This window comes from Haliotis asinina, chromosome 10 (assembly GCF_037392515.1).
Source record: "Haliotis asinina isolate JCU_RB_2024 chromosome 10, JCU_Hal_asi_v2, whole genome shotgun sequence".
NCBI classification, from domain to species: Eukaryota; Metazoa; Mollusca; class Gastropoda; order Lepetellida; family Haliotidae; genus Haliotis; species Haliotis asinina.
In genome coordinates, this window is record NC_090289.1 from 50,788,332 (window position 1) to 50,809,653 (window position 21,322).

Here is a 21,322-nt window from a genome sequence, read left to right on the forward strand (position 1 = left end):
ACCCCTTTATACTTTTTGAGGGGCTCGGCTTTCTTTCCATATAGGCACATCACCGTGACGGAGATGAGATGTCATGAAAATGTCACAACCCAAATGAGAACGTTCAGTAGGGACACTGAATTGTTCAAAAATATACTCTGCTGTTCCTTAATACCCGTGAAGATCCGGGTAACCTGTGCTTGTTGTGAGAGGCGACTCACGGGGTCGAGTGGTCAGACGCGCTGACTTGGTTGACACAAGTAATCGTATCCCATTTGTGTATATCGATACACACGCAGTTGGTCACTGTACCCGATTATTAACAGACCACTAAGATACATCTGGACCATTGCGGAGTCCTGCGTAAAGCTAAACTCACTCACTCATTTCTGCAGGACATTATGCATTAAGTGAGCATTAAGAACAAAGGTGGCATACCAAGGTCTCGTATAAGTTTCCGGCCATTAGCTCACTGCTAGAAGGTCATCACCCCTGCACAACAATATTGTCATAATGTATAAGTGTTTGAATGGTTCCATGTTTGATACAATCATTAAACACATGCTTTTATTGATTAACGAATATCTGCCTTTTTGCAACCGTTGCAACCGTCCACTAACTATATATCAAGCACATTTTCATTTCTATGTACTGATTTTGCTCTCAGCAGATGTTTGACTGTGATGATGTAGATACCCTATGTGAAGTTTGTTTCTGTTTCAAACTCTTGTTTACTTAATAGAAATGAAACAAAGTGTGCATTTCGTCAGTCGGTTTCTATCCCCTTAAAGTAATATTATAGAATGATATTTGAGCAATATTCGCTCACTTAACCCTGCCCCCCCCCCCCCCCCCCCCCCCCCCCCCCCCCCCCCACACACACACACACACACTCAGTACATTACAATCAAAACACCTTAAAAATGTCAAAACGATGTTTGGAGTAACTCCAAAACACCAGGCGTGTTCTTTCTTTCTTACATCAGTATATTCGTTATATTTGTGTGTTTCGAACTTGCTGCTTTTACAAGAGAAACAAAAAAACTTTCGAGAAGTGATTTTATTTATTGATATACAGCTGTCGTTTGGTCAAACAGAATTATCATGTATAGTAATGGCACAATGAATATCATGAGTGTTTATCTTCATTAGTAAATCCGTCATACAGCTGTACTGCCATAGTACCTGTTTCCTCTCAAGATTTACAAACAAAGGTACGTCCAACTAAACCATCCTCAAACCCATTCTAGTCATCCTTACAACCAGCCAGTTACAACCACCCAGTTACAACCATCCAGTTACAACTACGAGAAACAAGCACATTAATCCAGAGGGAAGACCGGAAGTGGCAGCTGATTTAGTTTCAGCAAAAACCGGACAGCTTTCACTCCACTTCACATCGACTCCAGCATTCTGTTCTGTCAGCCATTGAAGTAGGGGCTTGAAGTAGTCCATCAGAGGTTGGGCGTCCATCTTGGACTGTCCTGTGATGTTCTGCATAGCCTCCGGCCATGGTTTGGATGATCCCAGCTGTAGCATATTACTGCCAAGACAAAAAAAACTGTTGTTCACAAAGTCTTAGAATGGCGGTCTGTAAATGATTTCGTTGTTGGAGTATCGATGAGTACTGTCTTAGAGATCAAATATATGTGAATGTAAGCTGGACACAAAGTGATTTCCTTTAGCTTTGTGTCTGTGGCAAATCTCGGGATTAAACGAATCAGTGATAATGTTCCTGGGAATCGACAGTGTGACAAGCCACCATTCTCTCCACTCTGCAACCTGACGGCGTAATAATGATTGACGTACAAGATTTTATGGGCGTTGTAGATTGATAGTTATTTCAGGTCGCACACAGCAATATTCAAGCTATATGGCGATGGTCTGTAAATGATCGAGTCTGGGCCAGACAATCCGGTGATCAACATTATGAGCATCGATCAAGTGGGATAGGATGATATGTGTCAAGCATATTAGCGAACCTGACCACCCGGATTTTCAGTCGCCTCTTAAGACAAGCAAACATTGCTGAAGATCAGTTCTAACCCGGATCTTCACGGGTCTGATGCAGGCTTGACAGCTCGCCTTTGTATACATGGGTTACCTGTTACCACCATGATACATATATTTGCACATTTTCACCATTAGATTCGTTTTAACTTTATTTAGTCTGGTACATCATTTGGTTTCAGTGACCATCGTTACACTGCACGTTAAAATATTGCAGTGTCAAACAACAAGCAAACTACAGTACGTTCCCACGTACTTATATAATCGCTGCGATTAGCGACAAAGCTGCAGGATCTGACGTGAAGCAATACTCTCACTCACTCACTCACTCACTCACTCACTCCTACCTGAATTTAGTTCCGGCTTCCGTCGAGTTGTAGATGCTACACTTATGTAACGGCCCCGAGTGACCGGCGACATCACACAGCGCCTTGTGAAACTGGAACTGGATGACGAAACTCACAAAATACCTGAAAAAATAAACATCCTCAAAACAGTAGATTAAAGAATAATTGGGGCATAACATTATTTGCCTCATCGGATGTGTTCATCATTGAAAATTGTCATTCAAGTTATGAGAGTATCTGTCAAAAAAGTATGCCCTATAATTCAGGCCCCCCTAAGTAATTGAAGAATTACAGCAAATTTGAAGGAATTGCATCTCAAATGTAAACAAACGCAGCCCACTCGCGAAACAATTGCAGCGATATCGGTAGTTTAGCGGTAATAACAGAAACACATCGGCCCTATCGGAAGCAATGTCGGTAATACTGGAAACACGCTCGACCATCTTCGGAGATTTTTCGGTCGCGAGCGGAAACTCACGCAGCAAAACATGGCGTCGTTGGAAGAAGCACCCGTCTCGGTGAGTTTTGTTTTTAGTTCCTACTATTACATTTTTATGCTTATCCATCTTTCACCACCCGTGTTGAATGCGTTTAGGTATGAGGTGTTGTAGGGGCAAACGCTTATGTTTTTAGGAAAAGATAGTCACTCTAGGAGAGTGTCACAAGTCATGCCCCTGGACATTGTTTACATATGAACATCGAAGTCGTGCCGATGATTACGAACATGCGCTTGATATAACATCATTTTTTTGTGTAAAATGTGTTTAAACTTGTCAATTGCACTTCATAGCAAGAAGAATTATGGCTCATAAACTTCTTCATGGCGCACGTTCATGATGTTCGTAATCATCGGCATTATGTTCAGATGTAAACAATCTCCAGGGGCATGACTTGTGACACTCTTCTGCAGTGACAATCTTTTCCTAAAAACATAAGCTATTGCCCCGACAACACCTCATACCTAAACGCATTCAACACGGATGGTGAAAGATGGATAAAAAGTATAAAAATGTAATAGCAGGAACTAAAAACAAAACTCACCGAGACGGGTGCTTCTTCCAACGACGCCATGTTTTGCTGCGTGAGTTTCCGCTCGCGACCGAAAAATCTCCGAAGATGGCCGAGCGTGTTTCCAGTATTACCGACATTGCTTCCGATAGGGCCGATGTGTTTCTGTTATTACCGCTAAACTACCGATATCGCTGCAATTGTTTCGCGAGTGGGCTGCGTTTGTTTACATTTGAGATGCAATTCCTTCAAATTTGCTGTAATTCCTTCAATTACTTAGTGGGGCCTGTAATTATTCGAGGTTAAAGGTTGCAAGTACGTCCACGTGGTAATTAGACTGACAATAACAATAGAGCATTACACGATACGCTGATCAATAACTGATATCCCGAACTGATAATCCGAAGAGCAAATTGTCACCAAGTTTGATGAAGCTAGCATGTATAATTTTGAAGATCTGCTCGGGACAAGATGACATTTTCATCATCGGCTATGGTCACAGCCAAGTTCCATAGGAAACCGCAAAAAATAAAGTTCATATCTAGGTCTAGTCTGAACCGCAGAATCTTTTAAACTCGATTATATCAAACTAGAATTTCCAGTTGTCTTAGTCTAGTTCTCCTATACATACGTTTCAATAATCAAAGGAACTGTACCGAATATATGCCACGTTCCCTGGTATGTGGTATTTAGCACCTGGGTCAAAGTCTTCTTCAGTTCTCTTCACGGGTGGTGAAACCCCCTGTAGTCTGCATCTACAAAGAAGACAAACACTTCCAGATACGCTTAAATACACAAACACAAAAGTCGTGTCATTGTCATCAAGGAATATTTTGGATTGCGACAACATCTTTATGGATGGACCAGTGAAGAGTGAGTGAGTGAGTGAGTGAGTGAGTGAGTGAGTTTAGTTTTACGTCGCACTTAGCAATATTCCAGCTATATGGCGACGGTCTGTAAATAATCGAGTCTGGACCAGAGAATCCAGTGATCAACAACATGAGCATCGATCTGCGCAATTGGGAACCGATGACATGTGTCAACCAAGTCAGCTAGTCTGACCACCCGATCCCGTTAGTCGCCTCTTACGACAAGCAGAGTCACCTTTTATGGCAAGCATGGGTTGCTGAAGGCCTATTCTACCCCGGGACCTTCACAGGTGGACCAGTGAAGATTCGGATATGAACTGGCCTTCGGTATCCATGCTTGTCGTAAGAATCGACTAACGGGATCGGGTGTTCAGGCGTTTACTGCCTTGCCTGACACATTGTCATCGTATCCATGGTTGGGGTTTACTCCTCTGATTCACACTCAGCAAACTCAGTTATACACAGCATGACCTAACTAAAATTTCCACACACACCCTAAAAAGAAAAAAAGAAAAAGAAAACTAAAAAAACAAACCCTAACAAATTTACTATGTGGGTTTTACCACGCCTTGAACAAACCCACGAATATCATGACATGGGACACAAAACTTTCCACTGATTACATGGACAAGAGTATTTAATTTATTTCCCCCGACTTACCTGATGTCACCTAAAAGGGGGTCAAGATGTCGCCCAGAATTATTGTTATACAATAAAGAGAAAGTTGCCATCCATATACTCGTCTTATAGATCAAGTTCCTTTTGAAAATCCAAGAGATTGAATACACAATTACATTAAAATATCCTTCATGGAATTTTCTCCCTTGGCCAAGCTGGACATGCTTGACTGCCTACATTCTATAATGTGGAAAAGTGAACAATGTTGAAAAAGCAATCATTTCACAGAAAGTCGCTCTGTTACGAGATTGCAAAAAGTGAAGATGTAACTCTGAACTTTGAGGACACATGCATCAGTTTAGGACATTTTGGTCAAATATTTCCTGTGACCATAAATACTTTCCCATGATTGTTTTGAGGGAAGCTGAAATCGGGATTCGGAGGTACGTTCACCTAATCCGGCACTATATCTTCTTATTGGCATTTTGAAAGAAATATGAAAACATGTCTGTAGATGGTTTCGTAATGTTAGAACTGATATTACTCATCATTGGATGGTTTTAGTATACGTTTTCTCCAATTAACATGCTGATCTGATACATTGTAGTGTTTGATAAGCAACTGATGGCACATTCTATGATCAAAGAGTTATGCAGCGACGCTTACATGTAATGGCTATGTAGTAGTAGAAGGTATGGGGCTTCTAAATCACCCCCACATAAGCCATATAATCGCCAATAACGTGAATCTGGACCCCTTTTTCTCAAACTCCGAAAGAACAGGCACTGCCCATCTGCTTTCACATAAAGTGATTTAACTTCGATGGCTCATGCGGGGATGATTTAGAACGCCCCATACCTTCCACTATTATCATGTGTTATTAACACTGTGATCACGTGATAGCTCTATGGCAACGGTGGTAGACGATTGATAAAGTCCACGCCAGCAGAGCACAATGATATAGTCAGGAAAGTCACGCAGATTGAGCACAATGACATAGTCAGGTGAAAACAATCTACACCGGTGGAAACATTATACCCCTGACACATGGTTACCTGTACCCAAGTTGACATCTGAAACCCCCACATCTCTGAGTAAGTCGTCTAGAATTTCTTTCTCCTCACTTTGTTCTACAATCACGGTTTGTAACTTCACTCCGAGTGAATTAAACATCGTCCCCATATACAAAGAACTCACATCGACTACACCCGAAAATTTCGTTCCTTTGCTCAGAAGTCTATTTTAGGAGCCTTAAAACCTGTAGGGCACTATGAGTTTTGGCAACCCCAATGCAATAGAAAAAAGAGCCGAACGTTTCAAGACTTTTTACAACACACCCACTGAATGTAGACTAAATATATACATCGCTTGTAGTTCGGGGTGCATACATTTTCTACTCCATGTGGAAGGGGCCCCTGGACTTTGCATCGTCCTGTTTGTGCATGGGGTGCACGAACTGTGAATCATCTTGTTTTGCTTTCAGACCTTCCAGAGAAAAACAGCAGCTAGCGAAAGGTAGACCCACTTTTGGAATGTTTCTAGCATCTGCAGCACCTTCTGGATGTCCAGACGGGTCTCTTCTTGTTCCTCTTCTATATTCTCCTCGACCTCTTGGAGTTCTTCCTTGTCCAGCCTCGACCAGATGTCGGCCAACAAATTCATGGCAGCCAGCAATGAATTCATAGTTTGCTCCAAACGTGCCGACATTGACACAGTTTGCTCCACACAAGCCTCCAGCCTCCCCAAGCGGTTGTAGAAGTCCTGGAAGCTGGGCGCACTAGGCAGTGGTTCTGCAGCAGGCAATACCATGTCGGTAGACGACTCGCTCGTGGGCAAGATGGCGAGGGCAATGCGTCTGTGGACACGGGATTTGGAGCTTTCTCTCCACTAGATGGTTCCATGGCTGTATTCCATATCTCATACAGCCTTGTGAATCCAATACCAAAGCATTTTTTGACCTCGCTTGGAGCAGCCACACCGCAAAGGGAGCATATTTCTTGGATGTCCTCTGAAGACAAGTCTCTTTTAGGTGGCATAGTTTTCTGGGTATATCCTACACTTACAAAAAACAAATGTCCATATAGAAATCCCAGTACTATACCAGGAATCCCAAGACTATACCAATACTATACCAGGAATCCCAATACTATACCAGGAATCTCAATACTATACCAATACTATACCACCACCACTCTACGACATGGAGACGACGCCAAAACATAGGAGTAGAAGAGAATATTGTACACACAATTCGAAATATATACTGTGCTGTGTATACATCTCGAGCATGCATATTGTATACAGCAGAGGAAATCCACCTCGCTTCCCATTCGAGGAGTTCTGAAATGCCCTAGCAAACAAACCCAGTGTGGAATACAAATCCTTGCAAGATCTGGAACACATTGCCGAGAAAATATAAACTCCTACCATACTTGGGCATATTTCTCCCGAAACAGCTAGGAAGTGGAAGAACTAGTCTCTCGGTTGTTTGTATCCAGTAGCCTATGGGGGGATGATTTTGTTGTGTATTTCTACTGATCTTGCAATTTCTAGCGTACAGTGTCTATCGTTCTTTTTTTGTGGGATTCTTTTCGGTCTGCTGATGGAATAGAGAATTGGAGTTTTGTTGTTTTGAAGAGCATCATGTCCTCAAAGCCATTCGATCTCGTTTCCACATACGGGTACATGTACGTCTGTTGTCTCCACTCCATCTACAGTCGGAACCAGCAACAATATGGTTCTCTGGTTTCCGCGATAGGTTGCAGAAACAATTTGTCGTATATACTCGTTGTTTCGTTCGCTGTGGTTGGTTTCGTTTCTTCTATTGCATTTTGGTATAGTCTTTCGAGATCTTGCACTGCAGATTCCGTAGCAAGTGCTCGACGAACAGATTCTTCCATAGCATCTGGCAATGATCCGACAGACACTGGACTCCAATAGATAGGAGTACCATTTTCTGTTTCGAAACTCCTGCTAGGCTCTATGCAGAAAGAAATTGTCCCATAGGGAGTCCAGAGTGTAGTTCGTCCCCACCTATCGCATGTCTCTTCCGCAAACTGGTTGCATGCCAAAAGAATTCGTTCCAAACCTTTGTTTGCCCAAATTGCTATTGGTTCATCGTTGTTTTCCACAAGCACTCTGTAGGAAGTCTTGCTGGAGTCCAATTTGGATTTCTGTTTGTATTCCTCTAGCATCGACTCTAGATGATTCCATGCATCTCTACGCCATTCTTCTGCATTGGCAGCATGCAAAATCTCTTCCAATCGTCTTACGCGATCTCTCGTCGACCCGCACAGTATAGTACGACCAACCACGATTTCCAGTTCCTCCTCTATCTCGTATTTCGAGCATTTTTGGTCTTTTTTTTTCGCGCCATTCGAAAGCAACATGTTTGTTTGGAGGTAGCATTGTATCTGGATTTGGACCTTGGGGATGTAGCTGTGTTGGTCTACGACTTCGAGATAGTATAGTTCTTGTATGGGGAGCTTTCATGTAGCATCGTAGTGGCCCTATTTCTACTCCTGTAGCTGTGGCAGCCAAAATGTCTACTCGGAAAACAGGACACGCACGGAATCCAAAATCGGCTGTAGCCCATTCTACAGCGTGGTTCCATCTAGCATTGTCTTCCACGTTTGCTTTGGTTGGTTGTACTTGGATTCCAGATACTCTTCTCATGCCTGTGTGTGCATACCAACCCATGAAGATGCTCCCCTGGGGTCTGTCTGCAAGCACCATGCAACGGTCTAGACATTTTGATAGATTCTCCCACTGTTTTGCTGGTGGTTGTACAGTAGGTTTTCCCCCGAGAACAGCTCTAGTGCTTCGTCCACCAAATCGTTTGCCATTGCGGTGTTGGTTCTATGCGCGTATAAAGAGACCTCTATGCGAGTACAACCTCTAGTCTGGACATCTGGATGGAGAAAGGTTCCCTGCAGGTGTTCGTTGGAACAATCTGCATATTTGACCGAATGACCACTGATGTGTTCTCGTACTTCTCCGGCTTCTAAATTGGAAACTACCTTGTTGTAGATTTTTGTTTGCATGGTATAGCCATTCCAGGTTCCAACCAAAGTACAGACGTGGTTGCCTACACTCCTTGTATTGTCCTGGATGGTGGGTCCGTCGCAGTCCATGGCAGTTGCAAGATCTCTTTGGTTTCGAAAGTCGTGTATCCTTTGGAGGTATTCCACGAGTCACTTTCTATCTAGGATGCCAGAGAAATCCCTTGTATAGTCGACAGAATACAGACCATTGCCATGTGCCAGCGGAATTCGTTCGAATTTGGAAATATTGGCTTGTATTTGCTCCATGGGTATTTCCGAGACAGCCACTTTTGTTACAAACATTCCGAATATATCTGTGGCCCACGTGTAGAGATTCCCATTGTGCCTTTGCTGCACTGTTGGTTTCTTTCTCGATCCTTTGTACAGTGCTCCGTATTGCACAGGGTACATCTATGGCATATTGTAGTGTATGTACAATTTTGGTTTGCATATAGCCATCTTGCTCGAAATATTCGTGTACTAGTACTGCATTCGCTTTGTTGGAAACTACAATAGATGTTGTTCCCTTTTCTCCAAAGGTGCAATATACAGCTCATTTTCTATAGACACAGTCTTTTCGCCGAAGATAACCAAATACGTATATATCGTCCACAAACGTGGGTAGACCTTCCAGTGGTTGGAGGTTTGTTTTGCCTAGATTGTCATTGAGATAGTCTACAAGGGCAATGTCTGACAAAAGATTGCTTCCCACGGTATTTTCCAGTAGGATGCCACCGCTTTTTCGACTCAAAAGCCCATGTTTTCAAAAGTTGCCCAAACTCACAGTTCCCTACAGGTTTTAAGACTCCTATAAAATGGGGTATAGATTCACGTTATTGGCGATTATATGGCTTATATGGGGGTGATTTGGAAGCCCCATACCTTCTACTACCTATGTTATTTGAGACTATGCAGATATCTCCTATGTGGGGTGCTCACAAACACACACCTCAAATCCCACCATTTTGCGTTATATTCTTCTGGTTTTGTTGCTCCACTGAAGACGTCCCACCTCCACTGGTCAATCAGGTACCCAAACGGCAGGAAGGCGATCTTCTGCATCGCCATGTTGAACAGGAAGTTGATGTCAGATTCTGAACACAGGAACTCATAGTGTTGGAAAGGCTCAGACAGCGCATACTGTTACCTCGCATAACACATGCGAGGGATATCGGAAATGTACCATTGTAAATCGAACCGCACTGGCCTTACGAGCGAATCTTCAGCTTTGTCCTATCCCCAGCTCTGTCCTACAGTAAGATTGAGAATCTGGCTGAGTTATAAGATAATGTCGAAATGTTTGAGACTACAACAAGACTACCCGACCGCCCCGCCTTGAATCGGGCATCTGTCACTGATGAGTCAATGTTTACTGGAGTGCAGTGTCAGGCAAAATAATTCCATGTTTAGACAGATTTGGTGGATGGTGTGTGCTACCGGTCGGGCAGGACATGCTTACCCTTTCTAGAACACCCGATGTCATCACAGATTTTCAGTGATTCATTCCTATAATTTTCACACCTATTTTCCCTTGATACCAAAAAGAATTTCTGAGGATAGTCAAGAGTAGCTATAATTTTCACAGACGTTCTCTATTCTCCACACGACAATACTGGGAGTGTTACTGAGACCTCAGTTCGGTGAGATGCTGCTATTAGAAACTAGGCGGTCCATTAATTCACACAGTTCAGTGTTTCTTACCTTCATCCTCAACCAGCACTGGAAGCAGGCCGATCTCATGGAGGTGTTTAGGTGTCTGGAAGGACAGGGAGGCAACATCGGCTATGCCTTCATGAAACCCTGTGGAGTACATCGATTCAACTTGTCATAGAAGTAAAAATAGATTTAACTTGTAAAAACAAGTCTCAAGTCAAATTTGAAATCAAGTCACACACAGACAGACTCGATCCCCTGTGTATGCCCTGTGTGAAAGCTCGATATGTTGCACAGCTTTATATTAGATAGCATTGACGGCTCTCCTGACCTTTTGGTAACAGCCATGTGCAAGTCTGGACTTTTTTCACAGTGGTAGCTATGACCCTGGCTGGTGAACCTCAAACACGGCTGAAGGAATTACACATAATTTACTAGTTTTTTGGCATTAACTGATGCATTTATCATTCAAGCTTTAAAGACTATTTCGAAACCTCAAAATGATAAGAGGTAAAGTCAACATTAAAAAAAAAAATTCTACTCCAAACCTGGAGTTGTTTCCAGAAGTCACATACCCGGGTTAGCCCCGCCCCTGAAAACTACGGGCTGGTCTTTGTACTGCAGGAAGTACTCCACGTGTCCCATCTCATGGTGCACAGTAACCATCTGGCTATGAGTGGGCTCCGTACACTGCTTGATTCTGAAAGTGATGAAAGACGTTGTGATATCGGGATTGTTGACTTACCAGGGTTAGCTCCCCTTCTGAAGAGGACAGGCTGGTGCTTGTACTGGAGATAGTACTCCACGTGACCCATCTCATGGTGCACAGTAACCATCTGGCTATGAGTGGGCTCCGTACACTGTTTTATTCTGAAAGTGATGACATTGAACTGTGGTATACTCATTTAAGACTTCGTCAATGTTGAATATCTCAGTGCAGAAGCGATCTGGTCCTACTCTTACTCATCCTCGATATCGCCAGGATATACGTTCCGATAAATCTCTACTATATCCTGGATGCATCTACGGGTCGGCCCGATAATAATCATTACCTCCCTTTGCTGCCTCTGTATTCTCACAGTAGCCAATCAGCTAAGACGCCGACAAATTGATGGGTCCGAAACATTAACAAATATGTGCAAGACCTCCTTCTACCTCTTTCAGAGAACCTCTGCATGGTTTGTGTAGCCAAGTTCAATCGGTTAGATAATTTACAAAGTGAAAGTGAGTTGTGATTGGTTAACTTAACTTCCCAGCGGACACACCTAATTGGATAAAAAAAAATGGCCAAGGGAGGTAATAAATTTATCAGGCTGATCCATAGATGCATCCAGGGTATAGCGGAGACTTATCGGAACGTATACACTGGAGACATCGAGGATGACTCTTACTATGCATACCTGAAGTCATCTCCATCGTAGAAGTCCCAGGCCGAGGCGTGGCAGACCACCTCCCGTCCATCGGAGGGTTTTTCCAGCATCGAGTTTTCCCAGAACGACGGTGGCATCTCCTTCATGCCCATGGAGGTGAAGAATGCATCGGAGACTTCGAACATTTTCACAGCCGTGAAGTTCTGATACAATAACATTTGTCGATATTTCAGAGAGCACAGCACACTTAAAGAATGGTAGTTGAATTTAAATAGTAATATCCGCAATTTAGGTATATATGAAAATAGTCTGCTCATGCATGGAAATCGATAAGAGAAACTTAAGGCGTAAATATGTATAGCTCGGTGACCATCCGGGTTAAAGCAGTTTTGAGCGATCTCTGTTAGGCTATTGTCAGACTCGTTGACTTGGTTGGTGCTATCATTGTATCAGAATTGCAAAGATAGGACGCCAATCACAGGATTGCCAGGACCAGACTCGAGTGTTGGCCCTTCAACATCCATCAGGGCGTTTTCAGTCCAGGGGCATTTGTAAAGAGCATTTAATACTTAGTAGTCAATAGTGTGTCCATTGCTTCAATTATGGTCACCGTACAGTAATGGACAGGGGACGTTACCATCTTACTCTACTGAATGAGTTTAGGTTTTCGCCGCTTATAGCAATATTCCAGCAATATCAAGGCGGAGAACACAAGACGTGGGCTTCACACACTGTACCCATGTAGGAATCGAACTCGTGTCTTTGGTGTGACGAACCAACGCTTTAGCCAGTAAGCTACCCTACCGCTCAATCAACACTCAACAAAACTTCCGTTTCTTCATAGGTCTGTTTCAATACGCAGTGAACGTTGTTAATTTCATTGTGGTTGTACCTGTCTCTTGAGTTCATCGGTGATGTCCACACTTGGTTTGCCTTCTACTGGCACCAAATCAGAGTACAGGTTATTCCACTGTTGGGCCCACATATTACCTGGGACAGATTAACGTTCATAATTGTTCAGTAACTTCTAAAAGATTGTAAAGTTTAACGAACTGAGTTAGCTGAAGCTAGTTGATTTTATTTGATACAGGGATGGACATATTTCTTTGAGAAACGGAGGCTTGAGAAGGGTGAGATGTGGGTGGTGGGGTGTGGTGTGGGTGGTGTGGTGTGGTGGTGCACACTTTCTTTTCAAAGGGTCATTTTCCTTTAATAAACTTGTAAACGTCCAGGACAAAAGTGGGGCCGAACTGCCTATGATGATATACCGGGGATTGCACTGGATATACCTGCTAATATGTCATTTGTACTGGTATATTTTTCTCATGAACATTGAGAGATATCATAAGATGTGCTGCCATTAATGTGCTGCCTGTTAATGATATAACTTAAATGCATTCAGTAAGTTCCCGTGTTTTGGGGTTTTTTTGTTTTGAGACAACAAGATGACCCTCACCTAGAAGATGTGCTGGGATGTGACCGGTGGATGGGAAGTTTTCCTTCCCGTAGATCTCGATGAGTTTGGTACGAGTGTATGCATGCATCTGCTGGTACAACGGCTTCAGCTGGGTAAAGAGCTCGGCGACGTCAGTCCGGAAGTTCTCCGACTCGTACCAGGAACGCCAGTATTCTCCCGTGTCGCTGTAACCTGGAGATGAATAAGAGGCAGTGGGTAGCATAGTGGTTAAAGTTTCACCCGCCACGCCGAAAACACCTGTTCGATTCCCAAATGTAAGGCCCGTTTCTGGTGATATTACTGGAGTAATACCCTAGCTTATTGGGGTAACTTAATGCACGGATTCGATTCGACACAAGGATACAATGCTGGTGTCCCCGGCTATGATATTGCTGGAATATTGCTGTGCTAAAAGCGGCGTAAAACTGTACTCACTTACTTACTTACCACTTTCCCGTATAGCCTCGTTGTGAAGGTTGACGTACTCAGTGAAGAGCGCCTTCATCTTCTTGCCAGTGCCGTCTCTCCAGCCTTTCCACGCCCCCTCCAGCTCCTTAATGTCGCGGGAATTGGCGAGGATGTTCGTCAGGTCTGAAACAAAGAATCTCACTTTAATATTAATGTGTCTGGCATCTGCCCCGTAGTCGGCGTAGATCAGGACGTCACCCTATGCAATTAATGGAACTAAGTAAATAGTTCGAGTTATCCAATGTTGGTCACAGCAATAAAATTATTACGTAATGCAAATAAAACTCGTACATCGGGACAACCATAGGTTTGACACGGCTCAGTTCGGCACAACCATGTTGGACTGTACGTACCTCTGTGCAACACCATCACGGCGGGGTTGAATTGGCATAGGAAATGTACCGAAAACATCTAACAGGGGCGGTCGGGTAGCCTAGTAGTTAAAGCGTCCGGTGGACACGTGGAGGACCCGAATTTCATTTCCCACATGCGTATAACGTGTGAAACGCAATATATGTGACGTTTGTAATTTGCAAGTGCATACTTTTGAGCCATTATGCTATTTGGGGTGTGGTAAAGCCTCACTGATCAAATCACTCAGACAGCAAGCGTTAAACATATATTCTAGTAAGACGGGAGATGATGACGGATGTTACCTGGGTCGAGCGGCAGACACCTGTCTGGGGTGACACACCCCTTCCCCGTGCTGTACAGTTTCTGCAGCTCCGACAACACCGTGTTCAACTGATGGGGGACACAACACAATAAACATTGAAAACGTCAAGACGGATTAACATGCTAATCACTTCAGTATGAAATATAACGCAAGTCCGACCGAGGTGACACATTTACAGCTGTACAAGAAACAAATGCGTTACTTTCATTTCGTGACGATGGTTTCTTATTTTCTTTACTCACCTGTACACCTATCACCACAGATCTTCATTCCAGAATGCGATTTAATGTTGAAACATTGCCTTTGTAGATGAATATCATCGCATTAAAATATTGTGTATTTGATGCTCATACTGTCAATCACTGGATATACTTACATATTGCTGGGTATGATACCAAACAAGCTAAAAGTAAGATCGCCTGGGGACACCTACCCTTTCTAGTTTAGTTTCATCTGCCATTGCTGCTGTGCCAATGTCTGTGATCTTGAAGAATTCTCTTCTCATCGGGTCTTCAAAACCCTTCCATGCATATAGCGAGGCGTTCTTTGCTGCATCCTTCGCGAACGCAGCATGTCTGAGATTTTCGTCTATCTAAACACAGTCAACTTAACAGAGTTGATCGGAACGAAGCAATGAGTCAGAATCCATCCTTTGTTATGTCAATCATATATGAAGAAAACACGAAGTTTCAAATCACTTTTCCTTTGTAAGCCGTTTCTTCACATACTGCCTTGCCGTTACATAATTTTAAGGTATGTCTTAAGTGAATGTTTCTTGCTTCTAGAGGCATTTTTTAGTGTTATACGTTGTACATGTATTTTTTCTATTTTGTATAACTACCACAATAGTCTATTTGCTAGTTCTATAACTTCATCAACTGATTCTATTAAATGTAAATGGTTTTATTAAATGATATTAAATGTGTGGAGATTATACAATATACAAATCTTGAACACTGGACATTGTTAAGCTTTTGACGACACAGGTTGACACAGGTTGATGTTGATACATATTTGACGACACAGGTTGATGTTGATACATATTTGACGACACAGGTTGATGTTGATACATATTTGACGACACAGGTTGATGTTGATAGATATTTGACGACACAGGTTGATGTTGATATATATTTGACGACACAGGTTGATGTTGATACATATTTGACGACACAGGTTGATGTTGATACATATTTGACGACACAGGTTGATGTTGATACATATTTGACGACACTGGTTGATGTTGATACATATTTGACGACACAGGTTGATGTTGATACATATTTGACGACACAGGTTGATGTTGATATATATTTGACGACACAGGTTGATGTTGATACATATTTGACGACACAGGTTGATGTTGATACATATTTGACGACACAGGTTGATGTTGATAGATATTTGACGACACAGGTTGATGTTGATACATATTTGACGACACAGGTTGATGTTGATACATATTTGACGACACAGGTTGATGTTGATATATATTTGACGACACAGGTTGATGTTGATACATATTTGACGACACAGGTTGATGTTGATATATATTTGACGACACAGGTTGATGTTGATAGATATTTGACGACACAGGTTGATGTTGATACATATTTGACGACACAGGTTGATGTTGATACATATTTGACGACACAGGTTGATGTTGATATATATTTGACGACACAGGTTGATGTTGATACATATTTAACGAAAGCGCAGGCATAGTTACGGATATCTTCACACTTCTGGGATAACACCTGAGCAGTCACTAGTGCGATAAACATGCAGGCGTTGTTTCTTCACATTTAGACTATTTACTATCCTAGTGAGACCTTGTGAAGTCCCGGGGTAGAAAAGCCTTCAGCTTGCCTTAAAAGGCGACTGTGCTTGTCGTAAGAGGCGACTAACGGGATCGGGTGGTCATGTTCGCTGACTTGGTTGACACATGTCATCAGTTTGCAGTTACACAGATCGATGTTCATGCCGTTGGTTACTGAATTGTCTGGTCCAGATTCGATTATTTACAGACCGCCGCCATATAGTTGGAACATTGCTGAATGTGGCGTAAAACTAAACTCACTCACTCACTACCCTAGTGAACACGCGAAGAAGTATTACTGTACATGTTCAGGCTACCTACTCCATCTGTACCGATACAGCGACAGTGATGCGCCGTTAAGAAACCACGTGTTTGCAAGAGCCTCTCATTAATCAAACCAACGATGACAGGTTATGTTAATGACGTCAGTCATTATTACAAGACTCACAGACAAGGGGAGGGTGGGAGTTTCGCTCATACTGTGTCGTTAGTGTCAGGTAACGCAAAGCCTGATATAAATGAGAACTGTAGAGTATTTTGACACGTACACAAATTCTATCCTTCAAGTACGGGGCTGTCGGTGGATTCCAAGGGACGGAACCTCCACTCCCTACACGGACATGTTTAAAATCTCTACATTCGTAACACCGCGGGCATTTCTCCAGTATACCCAGTGGCACATGATATGCAGTTACATGAATGGATAATGTTCTGGTATTGAGTTTACTTAAATTGTATTATCTGTAACATGAGATTTTTATTGTAATGGACAAAATACAAATAACGATATTTAGAGACATGTAATATCAAACAAAAATATTCCTGAGCCTGTTTTTGCACTACGCTGAATTAAATATAGAGACTTAAACAATGCACAATCTATATTTCTAACGCTTTTCGTTTCTTCAACTTCAAAATGCCTCTCAAGAAGTTCAATCGTCTTCACCTTTGAAAATCATCTCAACATGACGTTACATCAAATTCTTACCATTTTGTCCGCGTTTTCGTCGGTCAGGTTAGTGTTGTACGCCCAAGAGGCTTTGACTCTTGCATTTAGAGATTGTGACACTTTGACGTTGTAATCATCCAGAAAAGCTTGTGCCTGAGTAACATTGGTGATATTCTGCCCCCGCGCCAGGGCGGAGAAGCAGACCACGACAAGGACCCACAACCTCATGGTGAGCTACAACTCCCTGATATGGACCAGCGTCTATTTGTACCTGCTGTTATATCCTCATTGTAACAATACTCTCATAAATCTTTCAATAGTACCTACACTCGTCCTTAATATGCGACATGACAGTACGAATTTATACTGGCATAAATCCAGTAAACCATATTTATTTATGTGAACGTAAATATACAGCAGAAAAAAGACGATTTTATGATGTAGGTCATCTGTTGAAGGTTGGATATCTGCGTATCATTGAATGGAAACGCTATTTTGACAATGACCTGGAGTTGTTTTGACCTTAAAGGGGCGGCGAGGTAGTCTAGTGGATAAAGCATTCGCTCGTCACACCGAGGACCGAGTTTGATTCCCCACAATGAGTGAAGACAATAAATGAAATGTGCCAAGCCCATTTCTAGAGTCTCTTGTCGCGATATACTGATGAAGCGGACATAAAACAATCCTCACTCACTCCTGACAGACATAGCCTGCCAGCTGACGTTAGTAGGTTTGTACGACATAGTGCAAGACATATGAAATCAACTGATATGCTGGTATGGCATTACGGAAAGCAGAATCGACTAAAGTATCATTCACATGGAACATAATATAATCGTTCATTTGCTGCACTTTTGATATTTACTTTAATGTTGCCCATTCAGAATGTATGGAAAAGGGGTTACATCTGTTTGATGTTTAAGACAAAAAATCAATAATGTAGCTATATGACAGCTGCATGTCTATAATTGTGCATAGAACAGGCAATCCAATCATTTACATAGATGAGCATCGATCGACCATATTCGGATATGATCACATGCATCAACGACGCCAGCACTTGCCTTCATCCCACGTCGACCGGTGAAGATCCGGGTTAGAATTGTTCTTCAATAACCCATGATTGTCGTAAGAGGCGACCAACGGAATCGGGTCGCCAGGTTCGCTGACATGGTTGACTCATGTCATCGCATGGCAGTTGCGTAGATCGATGCTCATGCTGTTGATTACGTGATTATCTGGTCGAATATTTACAGACCGCCGCCACATAGTTGTAATATTCCCATGAAACATCGTACTGTATGGTATAGGTTATTGGTAGGTTATAGTATCGGTTATCGGTAGGGTACAGTATAGATTATCGGTAGGTTATAGTATAGGTTATCGGTAGGTTATAGTATCGGTTATCGGTAGGTTATAGTATAGATTATCGGTAGGTTATAGTATAGGTTATCGGTAGGTTACAGTATAGGTTATCGGTAGTTATAGTATAGGTTATCGGTAGGGTATAGTATAGGTTATCGGTAGGTTATAGTATAGGTTATCGGTAGGGTACAGTATAGATTATCGGTAGGTTATAGTATCGGTTATTGGTAGTTTATAGTATACGTTATCGGTAGGTTATAGTATACGTTATCGGGAAATTGCTAATACCATGCTGTTCCAAAAGCTACTGATTTACACTAAATGTGTTGAGACGTATCCCAGTTCCGTAGATTGATGCTAATGCTATTGATCACTGTATTGTCTGGTGCTCACTTATTTACAGACCGCCGCCATACAGCTGGCAACCCAGTTCATTGTTGTCTTGTGTACGGGTTGATCATGTGTTGTATAGTCAATTATTCTATCAAAAAAAAAAGAAACGCATAGACGAGAAATATGTAGCGAAAATGTATTTCCAAACATGTATAACTCGTCCACAAACAGACTTTAGTGCATGAAATTTACACCAGTTTAGAAGAGGGTAGTGTCTTTACAACCAAGTGGTTACTTTTAGATAACGTAGACGCTGAGCGCGATGGTGACGACATAGCACGACCCTAGACGTCTGGTTTCCTGGCTCTCAGACCAATCTCTTTCATCCTGCTCCGTAGTTTTACTGGATATCCTCTGGCAGTACGAACATGCAACTGTTATGCCCCTATGTACCGATCTTGGGCTGCAGTGGTAACCCGAGGTGTGCCTGTACCTGGACGGTCATTTGTTTTACCTGTTGCAACGAGCTGCAAGCCATGATGCCTTGATCAGACTAACATTCAGAAGTCTGGCAACGGAAGATTGGTAATCTCCAGCGTGGATTCTTTCAATCGCGATGTTCCGCGTCGCAGAGTCAAGACGTGACGTGGTGATTTGATCTTGAAACTCCTTCAAAACGAATGCCAATTTCTGAAAGTAATCTTGATTTTTATTACCAGACAGTGAATGCTCTTTGCTGCACAATTTCAACTCGAAGGTGATTTCTGTTGAGTTGTGGCGATGCCTTTCTAATCCTATTAAGAAATCTCATCTCAGGTAAAATCGATTTTTCCTTGTGCAGTTGTGTAAAAGAATGTTATCAACACTTTTGTTACATATTTTGACGACTGTTTGAACACAATAAATAATTAATAGATATTCAAATATACAAATCGCCAATGCGTTTCTTTTTGTGGACAGTATATATAAGTTTGTAATGAACTTATTCCTTGATCTTGGTCAACGTATAATTCAACACAGTACGCACAACGTGTATAACTCCAACACACTTAATACCATTTGAAAATGTATTGCAACCGAAATAATATCAATAACGAACACTAAGAAATGCGGTAACACATTAGGATTAATTGGAAAATGTTTTATTGAAGTAAAGTCTCCATACAAACATACTAGCACTTAAACCTGAAATGTATTAAACAATAAGATCAATACTGTAATCATTCCCGAAGTGTAACTAGTCGACCAGTGAACTGAGCCATTACTGGGACTGTGTCCCTTGTTGTTACTATGCTCCTCGGGTTCAGGACACGATTCAGTCCATCCGGGTCGTTCCTTGACGTTTTCCTGCTGCAGCCAATCAGAGAGCGGCTTGAAATACTCTTTAAGTGGGCCGGCATCCATCTTCCTCTGCCCCGTGATAGCCTCCATGGCGTCCGGCCATGACTTGGACGAACCCATCTTCAACACATCTCTGTAAACAAAGGTCACATTCATATAACGAATGAACAGGCTGCTTATCTTAACAATTTGTCGTTTTACATTGTTTATAATCAGTAACTGCAAGCAAAGCTCTGTAGTCGTGCCTTTAATTTTATTCTTTTTCCCCTTTCCTTTTCATTTTGGCGTAGGTATATTCAAATTGTAATATATAAAATCATATACCCAGAGCATTTGCAAAGCAAAAGATAGTTGGAACATCTTTGTATTTTAACACGTATCTTGTTACGAGTTTCGATTTTGACATTCCTTCGTTTCAGTGTTAACTGTGAGATGATACTGAACGATTCCGTGTCAAAGGCAGTTTTTGTCGTATTGGTTGGGATACGACGATGGTGCAAGCAATGTTCAAGCTATATGTTTGTCCTGTTGATAAGCTGTTATCAACCCAAGGTGGGGTCAAATATGTTCAGTTCAGATATTCCTATGACAGCCAATTTACATAACGTATTTGGTAGTAGCCAATATTTTGAAGAATAATTAGAAGATTACATGACCAGTCTCGCCATGTACCATTTCCTGCCAAGTGAACAGAAGCAATTTTGAGCAAACTGTGAAACCATATGAATCATATCTGCTTCGTGGTGGGGTCCTAGATACTCTCAGGAGTCAAGCCAGTCACCCTTCCAAGGACTCTCCGTGTCCAGCGTTAACGCTTAACGTCAACAGATTTGTGACCTGAACTCTATGTACACAACCAAACCCATATCGCAGTGAAGGTAATATATTGACACTATGAAGAATACTAGGCGTTGCGATACATTTTTCCATGTACATACAGTACGTGTGTATGTATTACCATCCCCGCAGTCAGAAGGCCAATTATCATCCGCAAGCGCATCTCCGCAGATGTTCAACC

General features: G+C 42.2%; 2 protein-coding genes across 3 annotated transcripts in view; both read right to left on the bottom strand.

Annotated features, from left to right (window-relative positions):
* Positions 1 to 1,022: 1,022 nt before the first annotated feature.
* On the bottom strand, positions 1,023 to 17,516 carry LOC137297593 (angiotensin-converting enzyme-like). Of its 2 annotated transcripts, none has more exons than XM_067829442.1 (13): positions 17,305 to 17,516; positions 14,931 to 15,089; positions 14,478 to 14,565; positions 13,801 to 13,944; positions 13,354 to 13,545; positions 12,790 to 12,887; positions 11,928 to 12,100; positions 11,273 to 11,397; positions 10,576 to 10,674; positions 9,824 to 9,968; positions 4,001 to 4,099; positions 2,337 to 2,459; positions 1,023 to 1,522 (listed from the first exon to the last, which is right to left on the bottom strand). In XM_067829442.1, exons 1-13 carry the CDS (start codon positions 17,491 to 17,493, stop codon positions 1,264 to 1,266), a joined length of 1,893 nt encoding a protein of 630 aa, XP_067685543.1. In that variant the 5' UTR covers positions 17,494 to 17,516; the 3' UTR covers positions 1,023 to 1,263. The 2 variants fall into 2 exon arrangements, with proteins under 2 accessions (XP_067685543.1, XP_067685544.1); XM_067829443.1 differs by lacking the exon at positions 11,273 to 11,397 and adding an exon at positions 11,103 to 11,227 and having other exon boundaries at positions 1,025 to 1,522.
* A 2,556-nt stretch (positions 17,517 to 20,072) lies between these two features.
* LOC137297592 (uncharacterized) overlaps positions 20,073 to 21,322 on the bottom strand; it is a 51,345-nt gene continuing 50,095 nt past the window's right edge. The window contains exon 62 of the mRNA XM_067829441.1: positions 20,073 to 20,437. Within this exon, the coding sequence (XP_067685542.1) occupies positions 20,143 to 20,437 (295 nt within the window). The 3' untranslated portion in view covers positions 20,073 to 20,142. The remainder of the gene's footprint in view (positions 20,438 to 21,322) is intronic.